The following is a 23,898-nucleotide window of genomic DNA, read 5'->3' as shown; positions in this document are numbered from 1 at the left end:
TCAAGAAGAAATGTCTTTTTTCTCCTTTTCTGATTGTTGATCCAAACAAGATGGAATTAACAGTATCAATTATTTCACCATCTATCATAATATTGTATATTGACTTTATAGTTAGGACCTTCATTTTCTTGGTGTTGAGCTATAATCCAAACTGAGAACTGCTCTTGGTCTTCTTTGTAAATTGTTTCAAGTACCTTTCGCTTTGAGCAAACATCTGTATAGGTTGCAGAAGTTGTTGATGAGTCTTTCTGCAATCCTTATTCCACATTCTTCATATTGTCCACCTTCATGAATTATTTGCTCAGCATACTTAGTACATAGGTATGGAGAAGGATGCATCCCTGACACACACCCTTCATGATTTGCACTAGGCATAGATTTAACATGAGCATAATTAAGTGTTCTGAGATTCTCATTCTTCTCAGTTCTCGTCATATTTTATTATGATTCGTACAGTCAAATGCCTTTGCAAAGTCAAGAAGGTATAACTAGTCATTCTGTTGTCCTCTGTTTTCAGCCAGGATATACCTGGCACCAGTAATGATATCCCTGGTGTCACGGCCTCTAATAAACCCTGCTTGAACTTCTGGTAGTTCTCTATCAATGTATGTGTGGATGATAATTCTTGGATGATCTTCTGCAATATTTTGCTTGCATGTGATATTAATTATATTGTTCTATAATTTCCCCTATCTTGGGGTCACCTTTCTTGGAAATGGGAATGAATATGGATCTCTTCTAGTCAGTTAGCCAGGCAGCTGTCCTTCAAATTTCCTAGCATAAACTGGTGCACATGTCCAAGGTTGTACCTGGTAGTTGAAACACATAAATTGGTATCTCCTTGATTCCTGGTGCCTTATTTTTTTTAACAATGCCTTGAGTTCCGCTTGAAATTAATTCTTCATTCCCATCGCTTCTTGTTCCTGTTGTACTTTCTGAAATTTGTTAGTGTTGACTAGTTCTTTTTGGTGCAGTGGTTCTGTATATTTCATCCATCTTTTTTTTTTTATGCTCCCTGGATCATTCAAGATTTTACCCATAACATCTTCCAGTATTAAAACTCAAGACTTGAGTTTGGTTCCTATATCCTTCAGTTTGAGAAATTCCCAGTGAGTTCTTCTCTTTTGATTCTTTGACTCCAGCTCTTTGTACATTTCATCATCATATTTTATTGTCTTGAGTTACTGTTTGAAATCTCTGCCTGAGCTCTTTTACTTTAGCATCTCTTTCTTTAGTTTTAGATTCTTGATAATCTCATGTAATTTTCATACTCTCTTCTGAAATTCATTTATCCACTTTGGGTTTTTTAATCTTTCTTTCTTCTCTCTCTTTGTAATGACTTTCTGCTCTCTTTCTGGATGATATCCTTGAAGTCTTCCCACAGTAGTCTTCAACCACTGTTGTTCAATTCTTCAAAATTGATCTTGAAATGGCTCTTAAATTATTCAGCAATGGTAAGCAAATGTTGTTGTAATTAGGTGTTGCCAAGGTGAGTATGGCTCATAGCGACCTTATGAACAACTGATCTGAACCTCGTCTTATCCTGGAGAAGCCTCATCATTTCTGAGATAATCGAGCCCATTTCAGCAGTCACTGCATCAATTCATCTGGTTGAGTGTCTTGCTCTCTTTCACTGATCATCTTCTTCTTCAAGAATGAGCCCTTCTCTAAGGAATGGTTTTGATTTGTTGCTGTGAAGTGCTGTCAAGTTGCGTGTAACTCATAGCCATCCTGTTCTATTCCTTCCCATCCTCACAATCACTGTAACACTCAAGCCTCTCCTAACAACATGCCCAAAGTAAGTGAGATAAAACTTGATCATCATCTCTACCACCAAGCAGCATTCTGGCTCTACTTTCTCCAAGCTATGTGTGTTTGTTCTTTTTGCAGTCCATTGAGTAATGTCTATCTCCCTCATTCAGTCATAAGGTAACAAGGGTAATCTGAGTTTTTATCCATAATTTATCATGAATACCTGCACTGTTGTCTGGCATATAGTAAATATATGACTGAATAAATGTATGGTTGATAGTAAAGCAAAACTTCCATTTATAATAAAGCACAAGTGTACCTCAAAAAGCTCAACTTGTAAGGCATAGAGGGTGAGAGATACTTATAATCTATAATTCTTTAGGGTTTCTCCAGAAGAGATTTATTTTATTACTATGAATTCAGAAGTAGGGATGACTTCTATAATTATAATTTCTATATGACTATAATTTCTTGTGTCAAGCAGGTTGTATGAAAGATCAGCAAAATACTATTTGAGTTAAGTAGTGCTTCCAACTGGGAAAATGGAATATAGAGTAGGTAAGAGTATCATTCATATATATATATATATATATATATATATATATTCCCATGTCCTTGGTTTTATTTCTAGAATTTTCTAGGTTAACAATACTCATAAACTCAACCGTACATTTGCTGCATGCCAAGCTACATGGAAGACATTCATGATGAGTTAGGAATGAAAACTTATTTTATCCTTGTTACCTTATGACTAAATGAGGGAGATAGGCATTACTAAAATAATGTTACAAATTGAATAATTATAAAGTACGGGAAATATTTCCAGTAAAAGTGCAAGCTATCTGACTATATTTTAAATGTAGTTTTTGTGAAAATTGAGTAGAATACAACCAGAAAAAGAATATAAAACTTGATTAATGGAAGTATGGTGCCATTTTTAAAAGACCAATTGGATGAATCATACAGAATTAATACAAGTTAATTTCATTGAGCTAAAGAATATAAAAAAGCACCAGATTCAGTTACTTTTAATTTAACCACACAGAATTCAAAACTCCTTTCAGATACTAACTGTTGTGGGTTTTTTGTTGTTGTTGATTACCATCTAGTTGAGCATGACTCATAGTGACCCTGTGAGCAAAAGACCTGAAGCCTTTCTACAACTATCGTCATTTCTCAAAGTTCATAGAGTTTTTAGAGGCATGTTGTTTAGGAATTTGATGCAACTCTTGCTTCCAGATGGGTCATTTGCTAGACAATAAAAAGGTTTAAAAAAATCTATAACAGAAAAAATATAAGATTAATTGGATCTCATAAAAAAATAAAAAACTTCTACTGTACAAGAGGAAGTACCCCCATACATACCACCCCCATACATACCACATACTTAGAAAAGCTACTTGTAAATCCTAAAAAAAAAAAAAAAATTAAAAAAAGTGTGTGGTTGTGTATCTTGAACTCATAGCTGAGTCTCCAGTGAGTTCTCAGAGACAGTGAATCTCACAGGAGAAAACTGCCCATCCATTTCCCTCAGAGCAATCAGTGGATTCAAACCAAGTGCTTTTGGAATTGCAGCCCAGCCTGTGAGCACGAGAGAGAGAGAGAGACTGGCTAATATCTTGTATAAACAAGCAGTATCTTTTAAAAGCTCTAGAAATGTCAAATTATTGAATATAAAGATCTGAAACTCAGAAGTCTTAAGAAATCCAATATTCTCTGTCTTATAGTTGGTTTTAGAAGTTGAAGGAGATAGCTTAAACAAAGGAAGTTCTTTCATGGAATATGTGCCACTAAGATTCTCCTTAAGACAAGGACGGTAAGACTCTATCTCACGTCATTTGGTCATATTATCAGGAAGATCCAGTCCTTAAAAAAAAGCATGTTATACTTGGAAAAGTAGGTCTGTGAAGGAGAGAAAGATGCATTGGCTCACATATTGCAACATTGAGTTCAAGCATAGTGTATCAAGTTCAGGCAAAGTTTCAATCTGTTGTACAGGGGGTCTCTATGAGTTAGAGTCAATTCATCAGCATGTGGAAACTCTGGTGGCCTAGTGGTAAGAAGGTGAGTTGCAATCCCAAAGATGTGCTGTTCAAATCCACCAGCTGCTCTGCAGGATAAGAATGGACACTCTCCTGCCGTGTGATTTACTGCCTCTCCTCTGAAAGCCCTCTGGAAGTTCAGCTCTGAGTCAGTTCCAACTTGCCAGCACAAAACCAACAATGACGTAAGCGTATAACAAAAAAGAGAAGATTCTTGAAGATAGAATGTTCAATAATGTTGAGTGCTGCTGGGAGTCAATTAGTTTAAGGGTGAAAGTCATCAAGCTTGCAATTTGTGGAGTGTTTAAGTGAAATTCCAAGTTTACACAACAGATTGCAATAAGTACTTATATGTGAAGAAACAGATTCCGTGAAGAAAACCTCTTTGCTAGGGTGATAGCTGTAGCAGGAGATAATGTAAAAGTAAAATTTTTAAATTGCATAGATTTATAAATAGGCCTTAGACTAATAAACCAAAAAACCCAACATTTCTAACTAGTTGATTCTGAGTCTTGGAAACACCCTGTGGGTCATAGTAGAACTGGGATCCATAGAAATTTCAACGACTGGATTTGGGCCAGTCATCTGTGGGTTGATGATGCTGAATGTGCTGGGACTCCATAAATAGGGCTTATTACTGATAAGTTATGATCCACCCATTAGAGAGAGAGGTTTCTGGAAGAGGAAAATGAGATAATTAAGAGAAAACACACTGCAACTTTGAGTAAATTAATTAATGTTCTTAGTTCTGACCTGAAATATCAGAAAATGAATGCTGACTTCATTAATGTTTATGTAAGAATAATATAAAATGCTTTTTATACAATTCTTAGTGAAAACTTGTAACACAGGAGGCATTTAACAAATTAATCTAACATCTGAAACAGTATTTTCGACGTTTTAGATGCTCAACAAATATTTGTTGAATGTTAATGGACTGTGATTCCAGGGCATGGTATTTAAAGGAAACTTGACAGTGTGTTATGTGTTGGACTGTTAGACAACAACAATGAACAGTTTGAATCTACCAGCGACTCTAACGAGAAAGAGAGACAATCCCATTCTGTAAAGGTTTGTTGTTGTTATATATCATCTAGTCAGAACTGACTCAAAGCTGACCTTTCAGGATTGTCAGAGAGTTTAAATAGAGTGGGACGATATTAGCAATCTTTCTTTCATAGAACAGCTGGCTGATTCGAACTGCCTGCCTTTGCATTGGTGGTGCAACTTCTTACTACTGAGCCTTTTGTGAAGGTTCACAGACTCAGAAACCAGAAGACAGAATTAGTTCAACAACAGTGAGTTTGGTTTTGGTTTTATTGGTGTTGTTGTATACCAGGTTATAGTGATAAAGTGATAATGATAATTATGGTGATGATTGCGATTTCCGATGATGCTGATGTTTGAGACATTTGTATTCACAGGGTACTATTTTTCTGCCTGGAAACAAAGTCCTTGAGCATCCCTGCAATGAAGAGAGTCCAGGAAAATTCCTTTTTGAAGTCATCCCAGGTAGGATGTTTTACTTGCTTGATTATATTATTGCTGTTTTATTAACAAAGTAAAGGAGAAGATTAGCCAAAAAGGATTTTTCCCTTTTTTCAGTGGTGTTTAGGAGTATTACTTGAGGAGGCAAGTAACAAACTTTGTTAATATTTCCAAGATAATGTCATCTATCTTTGTACGAATGTATACATGTGGGCATACAATCGTGCTTGCAGCTATGTGACTATTTGTTTCCTTTGTCTGAAAGATTTTAGATTTGACCAAGAGTCATAACAGATGCCTGTAAGGGAATATTGGAGACAGATTTTATATTTCTTGCCACAGAGCTTGTAAGGGAATATTGGAGACAAATTTGATATTGCAGTGCTTTCGTGAAATGAAATTTGACAAATTGCTACAGGTCGATTGTTTTGCCCAGCTGCCATACCTTCTAATAAAACTTTGTGTTTCACAGAAAGCTTTGCTATAAAAACAATAGAGAAGAAAACAAAACTCTTTTCATGACTGGCCAAATAAGGCAATGCTTGATTTACACATAAGATTTGTTCCTAATGGTATATTTAATTCAAAGTAGAATTACTGTTGAGTTACAACAGGTGCATATAGTTCTTATTGAACCCTACTTGAGTGTAAGAAAAGGCTTGAAGCCTTTTCAGTGATTTTACAGCTATCCAGGCAGCAAGTGAAGATGATTGTCATGGATTTCTTGCAAGCAAATGTTAGTTCATGTCTATAAAAATGATGATGGAGTGATTATACAGTAACCAAGAGGAAGCAGAAGTTGTGAGCATTCTTAAGTGGGGACTGTCTATATTACAGTTCATAACATTAGCTTTGCATCCCCAAAACTGCTGCCATATGCTTGGCTTATGGACTCAATAGTGCTTCTGCTAAGTCATCAGATTGTGCAGTTAAATTTCTTCCCCAATTCCCCCCTCTGTGTATCTGATATCCACTTGTCTTAGATTTCTATGATGAAGACAGTAACAATTCTTCCAAGACTAGAGTTGGCTTCATTGATCAATTCTTCAGCTTTTACTCATCTCTTGCTGTTTTTTAAAAAAGGCAGTTAGGAATGTGGTGTTTATAGCATTGGCTTTGGCTGACTTAGTTTATGTGATATTGATATTACATAGAGTTGACATTACACAGACTTTAATCATAATCTAGGGTGGATGTGAATTTATTTGGGTAGCAATGTGTAATGTGTATCAATAATTCTGGCATAGAAGCAGTCAATAAAATATTTTCCCAGGTTTAGCAATGCTGGGAATCTAAGATGGGATTTCCTCCCTCAATGAAAACAGCTGTAGCACTGAGTTCATCTGACTCTGGATGGAATCCATGACTAAATGTTAATTAATGCAGCTGAAGTGCAGAAATGTTAGTCAGATGCATTGTGTTATTTGTTTCCCCGCAGGGAGAACATATTATAAGAAACCTGAATCTTATTTGCCCTATTAAAATCCTTTTATTCTTACTTCTTAGCAGAATACCCTGCATAAAACTAGATTCCAGATGTTTCAAAGTCTTTGAAGTATTAGTAGTAGGAACTTCATTCTCCGTTTATTTCCAAACATTAGTGCCTATTGGATTTTTAAAGGAGCATGGTATTTAACCGTCACTTTGACTCTTTATATCCAATAATACTACATTCCTATTCAGTCTGCTAGTTAGATGGAGGTTTCATCTTTTGGTGAAGATATAAAGGCACCATGGTGAAATTGTGCATAAAATATCAAACTGCTAACTGAAAGGTCTGTGGTTTGAATCCACCAGCTGCTCCAGGAGACAAAGGCAGGCAGTTTCCTCTAGGGAGAGGACAATTTACAGCCTCAGGAATACAATGGAAGGTCACCAGGTGTCAGAACCAACTGGAAAACAATGGGGTTGGTGTTTATTTTGGCTTCTGGTGTAATATGTTGTTTTAGAGACAGCAATATCTTCAAACCCAAGAAGCACTAAATAAAACTTTACTAAAAGATCAGTGTTTAGGGCATGCTTTTAGCGTGTAGTATATGTATTTTCATGGCTTTTGATGGGCAAAGCTGGGCAAATTGAAGACTATATGTTGTAGAATCTGAAGATTTTACTTTCTGAAATAAATTTTAGCAGTCCCTCCCAAGTTAGGTAGTAATTTACAAAATCATTGCTCCTGTGTGCTGCATAGTATTGCATTGTGTGAATGTACCATGTGAACTCACTCAGTCCCATAAGGATAAATACTGTGTAAGACCATTTTTTTTTCTATAATTATATTTTATTAATTTTCATAAACATTTACAGAGATTTTGGGCTTCCACTCATTCATTGTTGCACTATTCTCTCTACCCTCCTCCCAGTTTGTTCTTGTCCAAATGCCACAGTGCTTGTCAAAGCCAGTTCTGATTAATCTTCTTTGTCAGTGTGTCCTTTGCCATTCCCTATCACTCCTCCCTGAGAGAGACTTCACCCTGAGTCATAAGGAAAAGGGGATGGCGTATTCTCTTAGCTACTTCCTGCTGAAAAGGGACGCTGTGGGTTTCAGGGTGAAGATCTTCTCTCACTACTCTAAAGGGCCCCTTTGGCAGTAGGAAACACATAGACTATTATGGAGATTGATTTTGGAATTTAGATGCACTCTTATTGATTGTGCTTGGCCGTACATGTTCATATCCTTGAAGATGTATCATGGGGGTGTTGCAACCTAGAAGACACAAATTTGACTAACAAGTTATAAGTACATGAGTCCAAAAATTATGGAAAAGTAAAAGAAAAGATTCTTTCATTGTTTTACAAACCCTCCCCCAGGTCCCCTCCACCATGTAGCCCTCGCTCTAGTCTCCTGTGATGACAGAAATACCCAGTTATATCTCTCTTTTAAACGGTTCTCTCCCTCCTCTGTTTCAGTGCACTATACATTATTGAACCCATCTTACTCAGTCTCTCCCCAACCCCAAGGACAGTCCCATTCTACAACAGTGGCATCATGTAATGTTTGTCCTTTTGTGACTGGGATATTTCACTCAGCATAATGTTCTCCAGAGTCAACCATTTTGAATAATATTGCATGAGTTCCTTGTTTTTTAATGCGGCATAGTATTCCATTGTGCGAATATACCACAGCTTCTCTAGCCATTCGTTTGTTGATGGGCACTTAGGTTGTTTCCAACTCCTTGCTATTGTGAACAAAACTGCAATAAACATGGGTGTGCATATATCTGCTTGGATGTCAGCTATGGTCTCTTCAGGGTATATTCCCAGTAGTGGAACTGCTGGGTCAAATGGTATCTCTATTTGCAACTTTTTGAGAAAGCGCCATACTGCTTTCCACAGGGGTTGCACCATTTTACACTCCCACCAACAGTGAATCAGGGTTCCAGTTTCTCCACAACCTCGCCAGCATTTGTTGCTTGCTGTTCTGTTAAATTTTGCTATTTTGACTGGGGTGAAATGATATCTCATAGTTGTTTTAATTTGCATCTCTCTTAGGGCTAGGGATTTTGAGCATTTCTTCATGTGCTTGTTAGCCATCTGAATGTCGTCTTCGGTGAAGTGCCTGTTCATATCCTGTGCCCATTTTTCTATTGGATTATTTACCTTTATCTTGTTGTGGTGCTCAAGTATTTCATAAATTCTGGATATAAGTCCCTTATCTGATATGTTATTACCAAATACTTTTTCCCAGTCAGTGGCTTCCCTTTTTACCCTACTGGAGAAGTTTTTGGATGTGCATAGGGATTTGAGTCTTAGAAGGTCCCATTCATCTATGTTATCTTCTCCTGGTTGTAGCTTTTCCAGGATACTGGGAAGACTGTTTATGTTGTGGATTAGGACTTCTAGTGTTGTTCCTAGCTTTTCTGTAATGAATTTTATAGTCCTTGGTTTTAGTCCTAGGTCCATGATCCACCTTGAGTTGGTTTTTGTGTATGGAGTGAGGTGTGGGTCTTGCTTGAGTCTTTTGCAGATATTTTTCCAATTTTGCCAACACCATTTGTTAAAAAGGCTGTGTGTAAGACCATTTTTGTCGAACATGAACAAAGATCCAAGGCAGGTAAGGGGTGGGGGGAGCAGATGGGTGAGAATGGTGAGGGCAGGTGGGTATAGGGAAAAGGAAAGATCTGGTGTGAAAATATATACAAACTTTGTAAGTAAACCTTTATAAAATAAAAAATTCTATAACAAATAAATAAAAGAAAATTTAGAAAGAAATTCAGATTTGTTACTGTAATTGTCAATTCAATAATAACTCATTTCTGTCAAGTTGGAATTAACTCAGAGCATCATTTCAGGGGATTTTCAGAGGCTGTAAATTCTGTAGCAGGAGATTGACTCTGTTTCTCCCATGGAGCAGCTGGAATATTTGAATTGTCGGTCTTTGGGCTGGCAGTGCAACTCCTTACCCATGAATGATCAATACAATGGGTATGCAATTTCTTGATGGTGCCTACGACAACAGTGGGATTGTTTGCACTGGCATCAAAATAGCAAGTGGGAAAGGGAGCTCTGGTGGCCTAGTGGCAAGCAGCTGCAACTACAATCCCAGAGGCGCATCGTTCGAATCCACCAGATGCTCTGCTGGGGAAGGAGGGACAATCTCCTCCTGTACCAGTCAGATCTGATTTGATGGTACACTCACACGAAAATAATAAAATTTTTAAAAAATTTAAAAAAAAAATAGCAAGTGGGCAATCTCACATGCTACTTATAGCCTCTAAAACCCACTTGAGGATGAGGTATAATTCTATTGTGACTTGATGATAATGGAGGGGGGTGTACACACACACACACACACATACATATACGTATACACACACGCACACACATATATATATATATATTTTTTTTTTTTTTATCTACGTGTATTCTATAAAGGGAACTCTGGTGGCCTAGTGACAAGAAGCTGTGCTGCAATGCCAATGACACAGTTTGAATTCCCCAGTTGCTCCGTGGGAGAAGGATGGGCAGTCTCCTCCAGTTCGATCAACTGCTTGTGAAAACCCATCAGAAGGTCAGCTATGAGCCAGTTCCAGCTCTACAATACACAACAACTTCTAAACAAAAAGCATTTTTGTTTTGATTTTCTTTTTACATTAGTCTCAATTATCCTTTGAAAAAGATACTAATTTACAAATATACATTAAAGTAACATGATTTTTAACAGACTTGAAGTCCTCAAGACTTTAATGTATTAGAAAACAAGAGAAACTTCAAACTCATTGCTGTTGCATTGGAACAGACTAATAGCTGTCCTCTTGAGGTTCAAGGGAGCTCTGGTGGCCTAGTGGTAAGGAGTTTCTCTAGTAACGCAAAGGTACAAGCTTCACATCCTCAACTGGAGAAAGATGGGCAATCTCTTCTGTGATTAACTGCCTCTGACAACCTGCTGAAGGGTCAGCTATCATTGGTTCCAACTTGATGGTACACAACATCAACAACTATTGAGGTTCCAAGGCTATAATCACAGAAGAAATTGCACTTTCTTCTCTCTCAGAACTGCTGATGGATACAAAGTACAAGAGGGATGAAGCCTTTAAGTTAGTAGTGCAGTGTCTACAGACTACACTGTGAGATATAATTACTCATGTCACATTAACGTCATTGCCATCAAGTTGGAACCAACTCATAGGTGACTCTCCAATGGTTTTTCAGGGGCTGTAAATCATACTGAAGGGGACTGCTCATCTTTCTCCTGTGGAGCAGCTGGTAGATTTGAATTGCCTTCCTTTGGATAGACAGCACAACTCTTTACCCTCAAAGCCACCAGAGCTCATATTGCAAGAGAAATATTTGCAATTGCCTCCTATGCCATTTACAGCACCTGAAAATCTACTAAAGGGTTAGCTCTTGGTTCCAAATCAACCAAACAATAACATTTCATTTTTGCTTGCACATTATATAGTCCAAATTGTTGTTAAAATCTACCTGAAAATTAATCCTACCATACCAGGGTTAATTCGTTGTAGATTATTTATTCTACGAAATCAATTACCTTTTAAATAATAACAAGGAGCTCTGATGATCTAGAGTGTAGGAAGCTGCGTTGTCAATCTCAAGTTTGAAACCACTGGCTACAGTAAGAGAGAAAAGCATGATCTCCTCCCATGTGACACATGTGACACATATCTAGCCTCAGAAAACCCACTGCAGGATCAGCAATGAGTCAGTTCTGCATTGACATCACTGAATTGGAGTTGTTAAACAAGACCGTTATTTTTAATATTTCACTTATATTTTCCCTCTATTCCTATTTGTTATTTAAAATATGTCTGCCAAATTGACAGTTTTTAAAACTTCATTGCCAAAAGTGTTAAGTTTTTGGCTGAAGTGAATTTTAATGACCAAGTGTTAAGCTTCTGGGAAATGTGGCTAAGAAAGGAATGTTGGCAGACCTTTAATGGATAGTATTTGAAGAAAATACAGTTGATCTCTTTGCTTCTTAAAACATGATCAAGTTGTCCCATTACATTAAAAAAATATTTAACCCAGCAAGTAGACTGTTGAATAAATTAATATCTTAACTTTGAGCTTTAGTGGTAGCATCATAGGTTATGCATTGCTTTTTTAACTGAGAGACAAGCAATTCAAAGTCAGCAGTTGCTTTGGGAGAAAGATGAAGTCATCTCTTCTCACTAAAGTTTATTGTCTTGTGAAACTTCTGGAGAGGCATCATGTGTTAATCAACTCAGTGTCATTGAATGGTTAACTTTCTTAGAAAAATAATAATTCAGAGGGAGAAAAAGAAACAGGGGGTCAAAGACAGATACACAAAAATAAACATGGAAATATATACTCCATAAATTTAGTAGCTTTATCTTTCTTTTCATTGTATTTCTAGAAAGAGAGGATGACTTTCAAGGAGATGGATTGACACAACAATAGTGGCAATGGGTTTAAGTATGTCAGAGGTGATAAGGATAGCACAAGATAAGATGAAGGGGACCTATCATCTGTAGTTCACAGGGTTGCTATGAGTCATAATTGACTCAACAGCACCTAACAACAGCAGTAAAATGTGTGTGTGTGTGTGTGTGTGTGTGTGCGTGTGTGTGTGTATAGTTGTTAAGTGCTGTCGAGTTGTAGATGACTCTTAGCGACTCCAGGAATTAAAGAACTGAACCCTTGTATAACTTTCATCATTTCTCTAAATTCATAGAATTGCCAGAGGCAAGCTATTTTGGAATTGGGTGCCACTACTGCTTCCAAGCTTATTTCAATTTGGGAGCTCCACCAAACACTGATTGTCCACCATGAGTAACCATTACACACACACACACACACACACACACACACACACACTCATTCTCTTCTGGTGGCCTTGTGGTAAGAAACTGCACTGCATTCTAAAGGCATGTGGTTTGAATCCATCAGCTGCTCTGCAGGAGGATGGGCAGTTTCCTCCCATGTGATTAAACTGCCTCTGAAAACCCACTAGTGAGTCACCTACGGGTCAGTTCTGACTTGATGACACACAACATGTTATAGAGAGAGATAGAGATGAGAGAGATAGAGATATAGTATAGATATACTTATATAGTACATTATATAGTTACCTATGTGTATAAAAACAGTAAATATAATATATATAATAGTTATATATAAAAAAAGTTAGAGGTATGTATATATATGTTGTTAGGTGCTGTTGAGATTATATACATATATAAATAAATATATTTAAGCTGCATATATAGTTTTATATATATATAACTATATATATGACTATATATAATTGTTTTACTCTTATTACATACTGTTTCATTGGAACCAATGCTTAGCTGACTCTCTCCAGGGTATTTTCAGAGGCTGAAATCACATAGGAAGATACTGGCTATCCTTCTCCCACAGAGCAACTCACAGTCTCGAACCACATGCCTTTGGTATTGCAGCTCAGCTTCTTACCACTCATAAACATTTAACTAATAATGGCTCCAACCCTGGAAAATCTTTAGTAAAAGATCAAAAATAGTATGCTCCAGAGTGAAACCTGAGGTCACTCTCTATTTATATCTGTATATCTATATCTATATATCTATAACATCTATATCACCCATCTCTATCTCTCTATATATCTCTATCCCTATCTAATCTTTATCTCTATTTCTATATATCTATATCATCTAGCTCTCTCTCTAGATACCTCCATCTCTAACTCGATCTCTATATCTCTATCTCTATCACATCTATCTTTATCATCTCTATCTCTTATCTATATATATCTATATCTCTATATCTCTATCTCTCTATATATCTATATCTATATCTATATAAAATGGACTTATAGAGGAATATCAATCATATAAAAAAGTTGTATTTTTGTTAGTTACTGGCTCTATGTCTCCAATATTGAACCTACTTCTCCTGGGTAAAATCTTTCCTTCCCTGGAGTGGAAAACACATTGGTTGCCTCTGTGTGTGTGTGTGTGTGTGTGTGTGTGTGTGTGTGTGTGTGTGTGGCTTACCTGACTGAAGTAAAAGTGAAATGCTTTACATTCATCCCTTTTCTATTTCTAGTGGTAAGATCAAAATAAAAACTAAGGTTAGGATCTTGTTGTATGAAAGAATGCTGAGAGAACAACTTACTGCTAGCTAGTTGTTTCCCAAATGCTGGTTGACACATGAACTTTTGGATTTTTCAATCATGCTGTAAGTAGAAATCTCCATAAATGGTAAAATTGCTCCATCTTGGGGATTGTGTTCTTGGATAGACCACCAACAGATTAGCTATTGACTTTATGCATATTCAGGTACCAGAATACCCCTGTGTGACCTTCTTTGTGTTGATGTTTGCTGCCATGGAGTTGATCCTTGATTCTTGATGACACCTTGACAATAGAATGAAACTCTGCCTTTCCTACACCAGCTCATGATGTGCTGCCCATCTGACAATCGTGCTCTTTAGGCTTGACTATGACTTACATTTCAGAAGTAGGGGACTATGTCTTTCTTCCTATTAACCTTAGTCTGGAAGTTTTACTGAAACTTATTCAGTGTCATAGTCATGCAAAGGCCTCTACTGATAGACATGTAGTGGCTACACATAGATGGATTGGCAGGAATTGAAATCAGGTTACCTGCATGGAAAGTAAGAACTCTACCTCTGAACCACCATTGCTCCATCTCCTGCATCCTTTTCTGAAATAGGGAAAACAGAGATTTCACTGTTTCTCCTTCATGGAAGCCCATCAGCTTGTCTTTTTCTGTGTGAAGCTTTAATCTTTACTGCTGGGAATCTCCTTCTGTGCAATTAACAGCCTCTGAAAACTTGCTGGAGGTCAGCTATGGGTTGGTTCTGACTCAACGAGTACACAATAGGAAGAACGAAAGAAGTTAAAATTACTGTTAGTGTCCAGTTTTGACTTAAGCCCTTAAAAAAAGACAAGAGGTTGTTTACTACATGTACAGTCATGGCTTTATAAAATATTTTCATATATTCTCAAAAGAATTATTACCTCCATAAATTTCATTAATAAATAATTCCATCATATTTATTGTCCACATGGGTTTTTTTTTTAGAAATTCATTGAAAAGGTAGAATTCATGAGGTTTAGAAATTCCAATAAAGGCTATATAGATATTTTACCTAGGGGAAAGCTATACACCTTTAAAAACTGAAAAACTTAAAAACTTCACGGTTTCCTTGAATCTCATCCCTAAATCTCAGTTTAAGATCCATAATATCTAGAGGGATGAGGATGTGGAAGAGTTATGGAGGGGGGAATTAGTCATGGAGTTTCATTTAGTATAATTTGATAGGGAGGAGTGAGGGAAATTGGAGGAATCTGGTCTGAAAAACAATGTATTCAAATTTTATAAGTAAACTAGCATAAAAAAAGAACTATAATCTCTATTTGATGACTATGAACTTTACCAAACTTTCTATTTCTCTCTGTTTAGCTGTTTGTTTTCTTATTAATTTATCCCATCTATATACATCTCTGATAATTTTTCTCCTTTATTTTCAATTATGTGGTATATTGTCATCACTTTTAGACTTTCATGTCCTTGATTCAATTGTTTTTTCCTCTAGTTCTATGATTGTATATCTCCACATGCCAGTGATGCTTTTGCAAAAGGAATTTTCTCTGGATATAACATTTCATGGATTTGAAGACTGTATAAATTTTAATTTACCCAAAGTTGAGCATACTTAGTTAGATGGCCTTGGCAGCTGCACTACACAATGGACTAACTGAGAAATAATTAGTTCTGAGATATTAATGGGTGTCTCTGAGAAAGAAAACGGCCTGGCCAAGATTTGAGTTTTTTAAATAATTGTGACTTCAATAATGAAAGGTTACTATCCCATGACTGTATTTGCAAGTCCTTCTGAAATGAGTGAATAATGTCATTGGATACATTAATTCATTATAATTTTAAAAACATAAGCCAGTATTTGGCATCCATTTATACAATAATGCAGGGACATTTTAATAGTACTTTAACATAGAATTTGTTTGTTTTCTTGATTACTCTTTGAATACATTACCAAGGCATTTAATTCTATAAAACGCCCTGTATCTTAACTCTTACATTAACACTGTAAGTTAAAAATCCATACATGTACAGAGGAAACTCTGACAATGTGACAATCTTTGTCTCTGTTTTTTTCCCTTGCCTAATGCCTAGGTCTGTGGGCAGATTTCTAGCATGTAATTTCTTTCTGGTTTTTTTTCTAATTAGTACTTTTCATGTTTGGAAATAATGTAGAGAATGTGTGTAGGAGTCCTTTGCAGCCCAAAAACATATTTCTAGGGACACAACCAGTTCTGAGCATGAATTAAGTAAATGTATTCATCAAATCACCAAGTTGTAATTGATTTATTCTTTTGTTTAAAAAAAGTATTTGGCATATTTGTTTCAAAATTCTCTTCCTACATAAATACTTTATAAAATACACTTGAAAGAGGCTATTAACATGGTACAAACTACATTTAAATATGTTTTAAAATTCTGGTTAAGCATATTTCACCTAGAAGACATCGGAGGTATTTATAAATTTACTAAAATTCAGTCAACAAGCAAGTGTATGTGAAAGTTCCTTATGATGAGTGCTCTCTTCTGGTATATGTGAACAGGTTGATTCATACACCGTCACTGCATGCGAGAGCAGAGATCAGAGAAAACCTTCTCTGTAAATAATCACATAGAGCTGGTAGGCCAACTGCTCAAACCTGCTATTGTAGCATAAACAGATAGGCATGGCTGTTCTCCAATAAAACTTTATTTATAAGCATGTAAATAAAAAAGTATATATTTTAAATGTCAAGAAATATTCTTCTTCTCTTGATTTCTCTAACCTTTTAAAATTATAAAAATAGAAGGGTCAGTGTGTACCTCCTGTGCTAGATAAAAAAAGATTAAAATCTATGAAAAGAGGTTGAAGATACTAATATAAACCACTAATCCCCACTGGTGCCACCAAAGCCCAAATTAGAACTCTGAGACAGCCTGTCTCCCCAGGTCGTGGCATACATCACTGCTTCAAAATCATGATTCTAGAGTTATTTGCCAGGATTTTTTCTTTAGAAGCTTCATCTCTGAAAAAATGTATTTTTATTTGCTTATTCCATATATTGATGAATTTAAATATTGTTAGTGACATAATGCAAAGGTTCCACTTCAAACTCTATCTTCTCTCATTCAGAACTCAAGATTCTCACCAAAGATGGAAGCTGTTAGGTGACTTTTTAAAAATAGGGACACAATTAATACAAGAATAAATGTACTAACATCAAAACTATCCCATATACTATATTCAGTAAAACTATCCCATGTACTGTGTTCAGTACACACAAATTCAAGCTTCTTGTTGTTGCATACTGTTGAATCAACTACAACTCATAGTGACCCTATGAAGAACAGACCAGAACCCTATCCTGTGCCATCCTCATCATATCTGATATACTTGAGCCCATTGGTATACAAGAGACACTTTAAGGCCTCAGAAATAAACAGAAGTATCTCATGCAAGATCAAGTAAGTCTCAAGAAGCTGCCTTGGAAATTTCCTCTTCACAATGACTGTTGGCATTTTAAAAAGGACCTCACAAAAAAGCCAGCATTCTTACCTTCTGAATTTTAGCATTAGCTAAAGTCCACCCCTGTGATCTTAGACGGTTGAATGTTCTAAGTGCTGGGCATCTTTCTTGTTTTTTTCCCTCTTCTTCTAGATCTCTCTATTGTTTGTCTAAAAAATTGTGTCACAGGGGTTAGATTCAGTTCCAATCTCAAAAGTAGGCAACAGGCCACCGGCATGGACATCCACCAGTCTCTATCAGACCAGCAAGCCTGGCCATTATAAAGATTTTTATTTTGATCTACATTCTCTCCATTCTGTTCAGGAATTTTTTTTTCTTTTTATTGTTGAATATTTATTGAGCTCTAACAATGTGGAACGTGCCACACACAACATCAGACACAATACCTGCCCTGTGGGCTTACAATCTAACCTATGCACATGAATTCTTTCTCAGTGTTGCCATGAGTCTGCAGTTCATGAAAATGAGGTATTAACTGCACTGGTTAATGCAGGGAAAGAGCTGATGGAATCAAACTGGCTTTTTAGCAAGTTTCCTTTTGCAAGAAGGCACTGTTGATCGTATTACTTATTTTCTCAAAGTATGGTTGGCATTTCCCCAAATTTGGTGATTTTGTGACATGTACAAGCATCAGTGAAGATGGAGCCATCAAACTAGGAAACCAGTCTAGCTTTAATCTAGTTGAAAAAGTCTGGATATATTTTTTTAGTCAAAACTCAGTTACTCAAATAAGGCCCAAGGGAAAAATGAGGAGGATAGAGTTCCTTTTCAGTGTTCCGAGAATATCCAGCACAGCAGCTCAGCAGCTCCTCAGGCGGGCTTTGTATTGTGATCCTTTTCAGAACAGTTAGTAATGGCAGCCAGAAACCATTCTGTTCTTCCAGGAAGTTGAGGATCTCCAAGTCAGTCGGTGCCAAAGGCTACCTGCTTCCTCTTGTCTGTGATTTTCTTCATTCTCCTTTGCTTCAGACAGGGAAAGACCAATGGTTGTACAATAGATAGCCACTCACAGTTCTAAGTCCTCAATCTCTATATTGTTGTTGATTGCCTTCAAGTCAAGCACAACTCATAGTGACGCTATGAACCAAAGGCCTGAAGCCCCTCTACAACTGTCGACATTTATCAAAGCTCGTAGAGTTTACAGAGGCATGTTGTTTAGGATGTGGATGCCACTCCTGCTTCCAACAATCTCTATACACTAATAAAGAATGCAGAACTCTGTCCTTGTTGACTGTTGTGTTAATTGATCTTCATGTCTCAACTGGCATTGAGCTTCAGTATTATCACAACTTCATGTAAAAACAATAACATGTTCCAAGAGAAAGACATCCTAGTTGGTAAACAGTGTATTGTGTAGGCTAAATTTGCTATAAAAGGTCTCTCTAAATTGTTAAAAAAGCCAACATGTCACTTTGAAAACTAGGCCACACCTCAAGTTTTGACTTGGCTCAAGGCTTAGCATTTTCAGTTGGGTCACCTGCATGTGAAGAGAAACAATTGCTAATGAAGATTAAAAAAGAATCGATGCTTTCTTTTTATGGTATCAGGAAAGGATATTCAATGTACCATGGACTTCTAAAAGAATGAACAAATCTGCTTTTTAAAAAATGCAGTCACTATGTTGCCTACATGTGAAGATGGTGAAACTCTGCCTCATTTATTCAGTCATGTTATCAGGAAGTACTAGGCCAGGAAAATGACATCATAGTTGGTAGAGAGTGAATAAGAAAGAGGAAGACCCTCAATGACATAGATTGACAGTGGCAGCAACAGTGATCTTGAACATGGCAGGCATTATGAGACTGGTTGAAGAATGCAATGGGTTTTATTCTGTTTTATATGAGGTTGCTATGAGTCATAAACACCTTATTCAAAAGCACTTTATAACAGCAGTAATCCTGGTTCTTGTAGCTTTCTTTAAACAGAATTTAAAAAAAAAAATCCAAACACTCCTATGGTATCTATATTTAAAATTTATTGAGATATTTGTCAGATTATTTGTTGATATGTGTTAGGCTCTGTATAATGAGCTCATTTAATAGGATTAAGCACTGTAACATATTTTTCCCTCAATTTGATAAACTGTGGCACAAGAAGTCAAATAAAGCAGGCTTCACACCTATTTGAGCACAACCACCACATTATCCAGCCTTCTTAACCCCTCATTTTTCACTAAACATGATTAAGTCCCAGATACCAAGCTGCTACACACTGGCATTGTGTGAAGATGGAGGTGGTTTCATTGTTATTTAACTGCCGAATCACATTATCTGACAAGGTGCAGATCTCTTGTTCATAGGGTCACTCTAGGCCGTACTTGGGTTGATGGCACCCAACAACAACAACAAATTTCTGAGAATCATAGTCCAGCCCAAGTGTCACACAGCCTGAGCCATTGCTACCAGTGTTCCTCTCATTTAATTACACAGAATTCATTACTGCCAGGAATGCATTGTAAACCTGCAAATTAGTTGTGTAATAGATTTTTCTCTGTTGTTTCAAATATGAAATGCTGGCATGTTGTTATGATAATGAATAGATTTCAATGGAGGTTTCAGACTCAAATGAACTAAGAAGAAAGATCCAGTGATTCACTATGAAAATTAAACCAGTGAAAACTGTAAAGACATCAGTGGTCCGGTCTACCACTGTTGGTAGCAATGACACAGGATCAGGCAGCATTTCTTCTATTGTCATAAATTGCATGTGTTAAAGCCAATTTGATGGCAGCTATAAGATTCTTTATGTGTGAAAATTGCATACAGGGTCATTTTGTGTGTTTGTTTTAATGTTACCAAGTGCTTCTCCCATACATCCTCAGTACACTTTTGTAGAACTAATAACATCAGAGTTGTTTTAACTGCATGTATGGAATAAGAGTGTTAAATTGGTCACTATTTGAAGACAACTCTAGCTCTAAATTATTTAACTGGATCATACCTCTTTTCCTTGGTACCTAAGGAGACTGGAGACTAGAGAAGTTCATTACCTTCATAGACTCCACTCTTTAATAATTTTCATTGACTCACTCTTGATTCCTTCATTAATAAGACAAGCAATAATGCCTCTTATTGCTTTGATGGGAGAAATTGCTTGTTCATAATAAGTTATTTGCCATTGGGCAGGATTGCTTTTGCTCCCTTCTTTCTCCATATAGTGTTGTTTAATTATGCACTCTCAGGCTGTTTGTGTTTACCTGTCTCTTTTATCCAATAATTGGAAAGGGCTTTGCAATCAAATCAAGCTATGAGACTAAATGGTAAAGGGCTAAACAAATGTCACCTGCTGTTAATATGTTGTTTTTGTATTTTTTTTAAAGAATTCCTTCACCCAATTCTTTTTCTGTGGTATTGCTTCCTTAAGCTATACCTTCACGAAGCCCAGAGTGTGTTTGGGTGAGTGTATAGCTGCTGGAAAGAACAACAAATAGGTTATAAGGGATATGGGAATAAGAAAGGGAAATCATACTTCAGAGGAAAAGGGATGTATCCAAAGGAATAAAATGAGTTGCTTTTACCAAGATGGGAAATAGGCTTGCAGCAAAGATAAAGGTCTTGTGTTGGTAAGACTGTGCTCACTTTCAAGGAGGCAGGGAAGGTCTTTTTGTCTTTACCCCCCTATTTTAACTCATGTCTCCTGCTCTCCTCCCTCCCATCTCTCCTTCCTTAAATAATAATAATAATAATAATTTATAAAAATCAAACAAAAAATCCTGCACTAATATGCTCCAATAAGTTTCAAAAGTGGAAACTAAACTCCCCAGGATCATCTACAGCACAAGAATGCACCCCCTGGTCTGTTGAACATGTTGATTTAAAAATGAATGTTCTCTTTGCTTGTGTATTATTTGGTTACATCCTTTTCCACTATGATTTTCCAGATGTTACCTTTCTAAGGGACCTCTGGTGGCCTACTTGCAAGAAGCTGCGCTGCAGTCCCAAAGGCATGTGGTTCGAGGCCACCTGCTGCTCCACGAGAGAAGGATGGGCAGTGTCCTTCCATGCGATTAATTGCCTCTGAAAACCCACCAGAGGGTCAGCTGTGGGTCAGCTCTGACTATGGTGTACAACAGCAGCCAACTTTCTAAGGGAGCTCTGGTGTCATAGTCTATGGGGAAATGCATGGTTAACTCAAAAGTCTAGTCTCCACTCTAGTGGTTCAAATTCACCCCCAGTTCCAAGAGAAAGTTAATCTCCTCACATGTGAGTTACAAACTCAAAACCTCAGTGTAGGGTTAGCTTGGAGTAAGTTCTGACTTGAAGGATATGAGAGAAAGAGAGGAAGAAAGATAGATATAGTTGTGTGGTTGTTGTTAGGTGTCATAGAATCAATTCCAACTCATAGCAATCTTATATGCAGCAGCTACTCTATTGTGAGCCAATTTCATTATCTGACACACCTACCCCCATTATGCAGGTCACTGAGTCAATCCGTCTCATCTATGGTTTTTCTGTCCTATGCTGTCCCTCCATCCTTCCTAGCATATTGTCCCTCTCCAAGGATTTATCCATCCTGGCAATATGCCCAAAGTAAGTCAGACTGACTGAGCTTCAAAATCCTTGCCTCCAAGGCACAACCTGGTTTCACCCTCTCTAGGACAGACCTGTTTGTTCTCTTAGCAGTCTATGGTATATTAAATGCTCTTCTCCAAAACCACAGTGGCTCAAAGACATCAATTTTTCTTCTATTACTGAGAGAAAGATAAGAAGAGAGGGAGAAGGTGCGGAGAGAAATAGAGACTCCCATCTTGAGCATCTTCACAGACATATAAACATCAGACCTTAAAATACTCACATTAGTGTTCATTAGAAGTCCCAAGGGATCCTGAAGCTTACAGAAATGCATGGCTCCACTTACTGAAATTATGACTTGCTTAATAAGAATATTTTAAGCTTAAATCAAAGCCCCTGAGGATGTATTAAAATGTAATTATACTTAGGTAGTTTGCTATGTACTGTTTGCTTTAGTGATAGGAGAGTAGAGAAAAAGCTGGAACTGTACTGTTTCACAGAGACCCTAGAGTGGGGACACATAAAAGAAGACCGTGAAAGATAAACCTTCCAATGCCACCTGGATGGCAGTATAGGAAAAGGAGGCTGTGGGATTTAGAATCAGATAGGACTAGAGTGAAATCTTAGCTTGTCACTAAATGAGTTGTTCAGCTCTGAAAACCACCATATCCTATGAAGTACAGATACTTTTTTTTCTCTCATAAGGTTGTGATGAGGATGCAACAAGGTAAGAACATGAAGAACACACTGCACTGCCTGACCCTGAGAGTGACCCAAATCTGGTCTCGTTTTAGATTGTATCATCTCATTTCCAGCAACAATAACAAAGTTCAACAGGGCAGCAAACAACAAATGAGAATGAGGAGAGATTGGAACTCTCATAAACTGCTGGTGGGAATGCAGAATGGCGCAACCACTATAGAAGGCAGTCTGGCACTTTCTCAAAGATAGAAAAACATTTGACCAAGTGATCTTATTACTGGGAATATACCCTAGGGAAACAAAATCCTTGGTTTAAATGGATATATGCCACCCATGTTTATTATTGTGTTATTCAGAACATCAAACAGATGTAAGTGTCCATCAACATTATAGAATAAATGATAGAAAAATTGTGATACATTCACACAATGGAATGTTATACAGCATTGAAAAACAAGGAACTTGTAAAACACTACCCAACATGCATAAATCTGGAAGACATTATGTGAAATATCATAGTCATAAAAGAATAAATACTGCATATGACTACTGTTATCAAAATAGGATTGACACAGAGTAGGGGGATAATAGGAAAAGAATGGATAGATATTGAGCACTGCTCTGGAATTGGTGAAAAAACGTCTAATTGACATAATAAATGATTAGGCATTGTATGTATAACAGTTAACAGTCTGGAACAAAATATACCTTACAGTGAATAGAGAGAGGGAAGTGGGAGGGAGGAAAATGTGTGTCATTGAGTGAATGATAACTCAACATTTCTTTGATCTTTCAACAAAATATTAATTTAAGAAATGCCTCGTAAGTTACAGCTGGATTTTACACTGAATTTTCTTAGATGGTGCTATAATCATAGCAGAAATGTTAAGAAGTGGTTTGGCTCATTGAGGACATCTTCCCAGAAGCAGTTCTCTGTCAGCTGGACTTTAAAGAAAATGTAAACTTTGCACTAGATTACTATGGAGTTAAGAACATCAGGCTGATAATAATAATAATAATAATAATAATAATAAGGAAAAGCATGACGGAACTAAAAAGAAAAGGATGTTAAAAAAAACGGATTTTAATGGAGACTTTAAGTAGGAAGGGAAGCTGCATTAGATAGTCAAAATGTGAAGACCCTTGTAATTCTCAGTGGCGTACTCATTCATCTTTTTCCCTTAGTGCTTTATGAGTCTGGAGTCTGCAGAAATATGTTTGTGCTCTCTTGATTCCTGCTGTCCTAAGAAGTGACCAATGACCATTTCTTTTACATGGGAAGTTAGAGAGAGCCCAAAATTTTAGGAAAGTTAGGAGTCATTCAGTACAAGGCTATCCTTTACACAAGTAATCAGCCACTTTTCTGAAA

General features: G+C 36.8%; 1 protein-coding gene across 1 annotated transcript in view; it reads left to right on the top strand.

The window, feature by feature from the left end:
* Window positions 1-23,898, top strand: part of ARHGAP24 (Rho GTPase activating protein 24) — a 654,088-nt gene that overhangs the window by 241,084 nt on the left and 389,106 nt on the right. The window contains exon 2 of the mRNA XM_006885250.1: window positions 5,219-5,306. Coding sequence (XP_006885312.1) covers window positions 5,219-5,306 — 88 coding nt within the window. The remainder of the gene's footprint in view (window positions 1-5,218; window positions 5,307-23,898) is intronic.

This window comes from Elephantulus edwardii, unplaced genomic scaffold, assembly GCF_000299155.1.
Source record: "Elephantulus edwardii isolate Elephantulus edwardi_28Jun2011 unplaced genomic scaffold, EleEdw1.0 scaffold00042, whole genome shotgun sequence".
Lineage (NCBI taxonomy): Eukaryota > Metazoa > Chordata > Mammalia > Macroscelidea > Macroscelididae > Elephantulus > Elephantulus edwardii.
The sequence above is the reverse complement of the archived record's forward strand: the minus strand, read 5'-3'. Positions and strand labels throughout refer to the sequence as shown.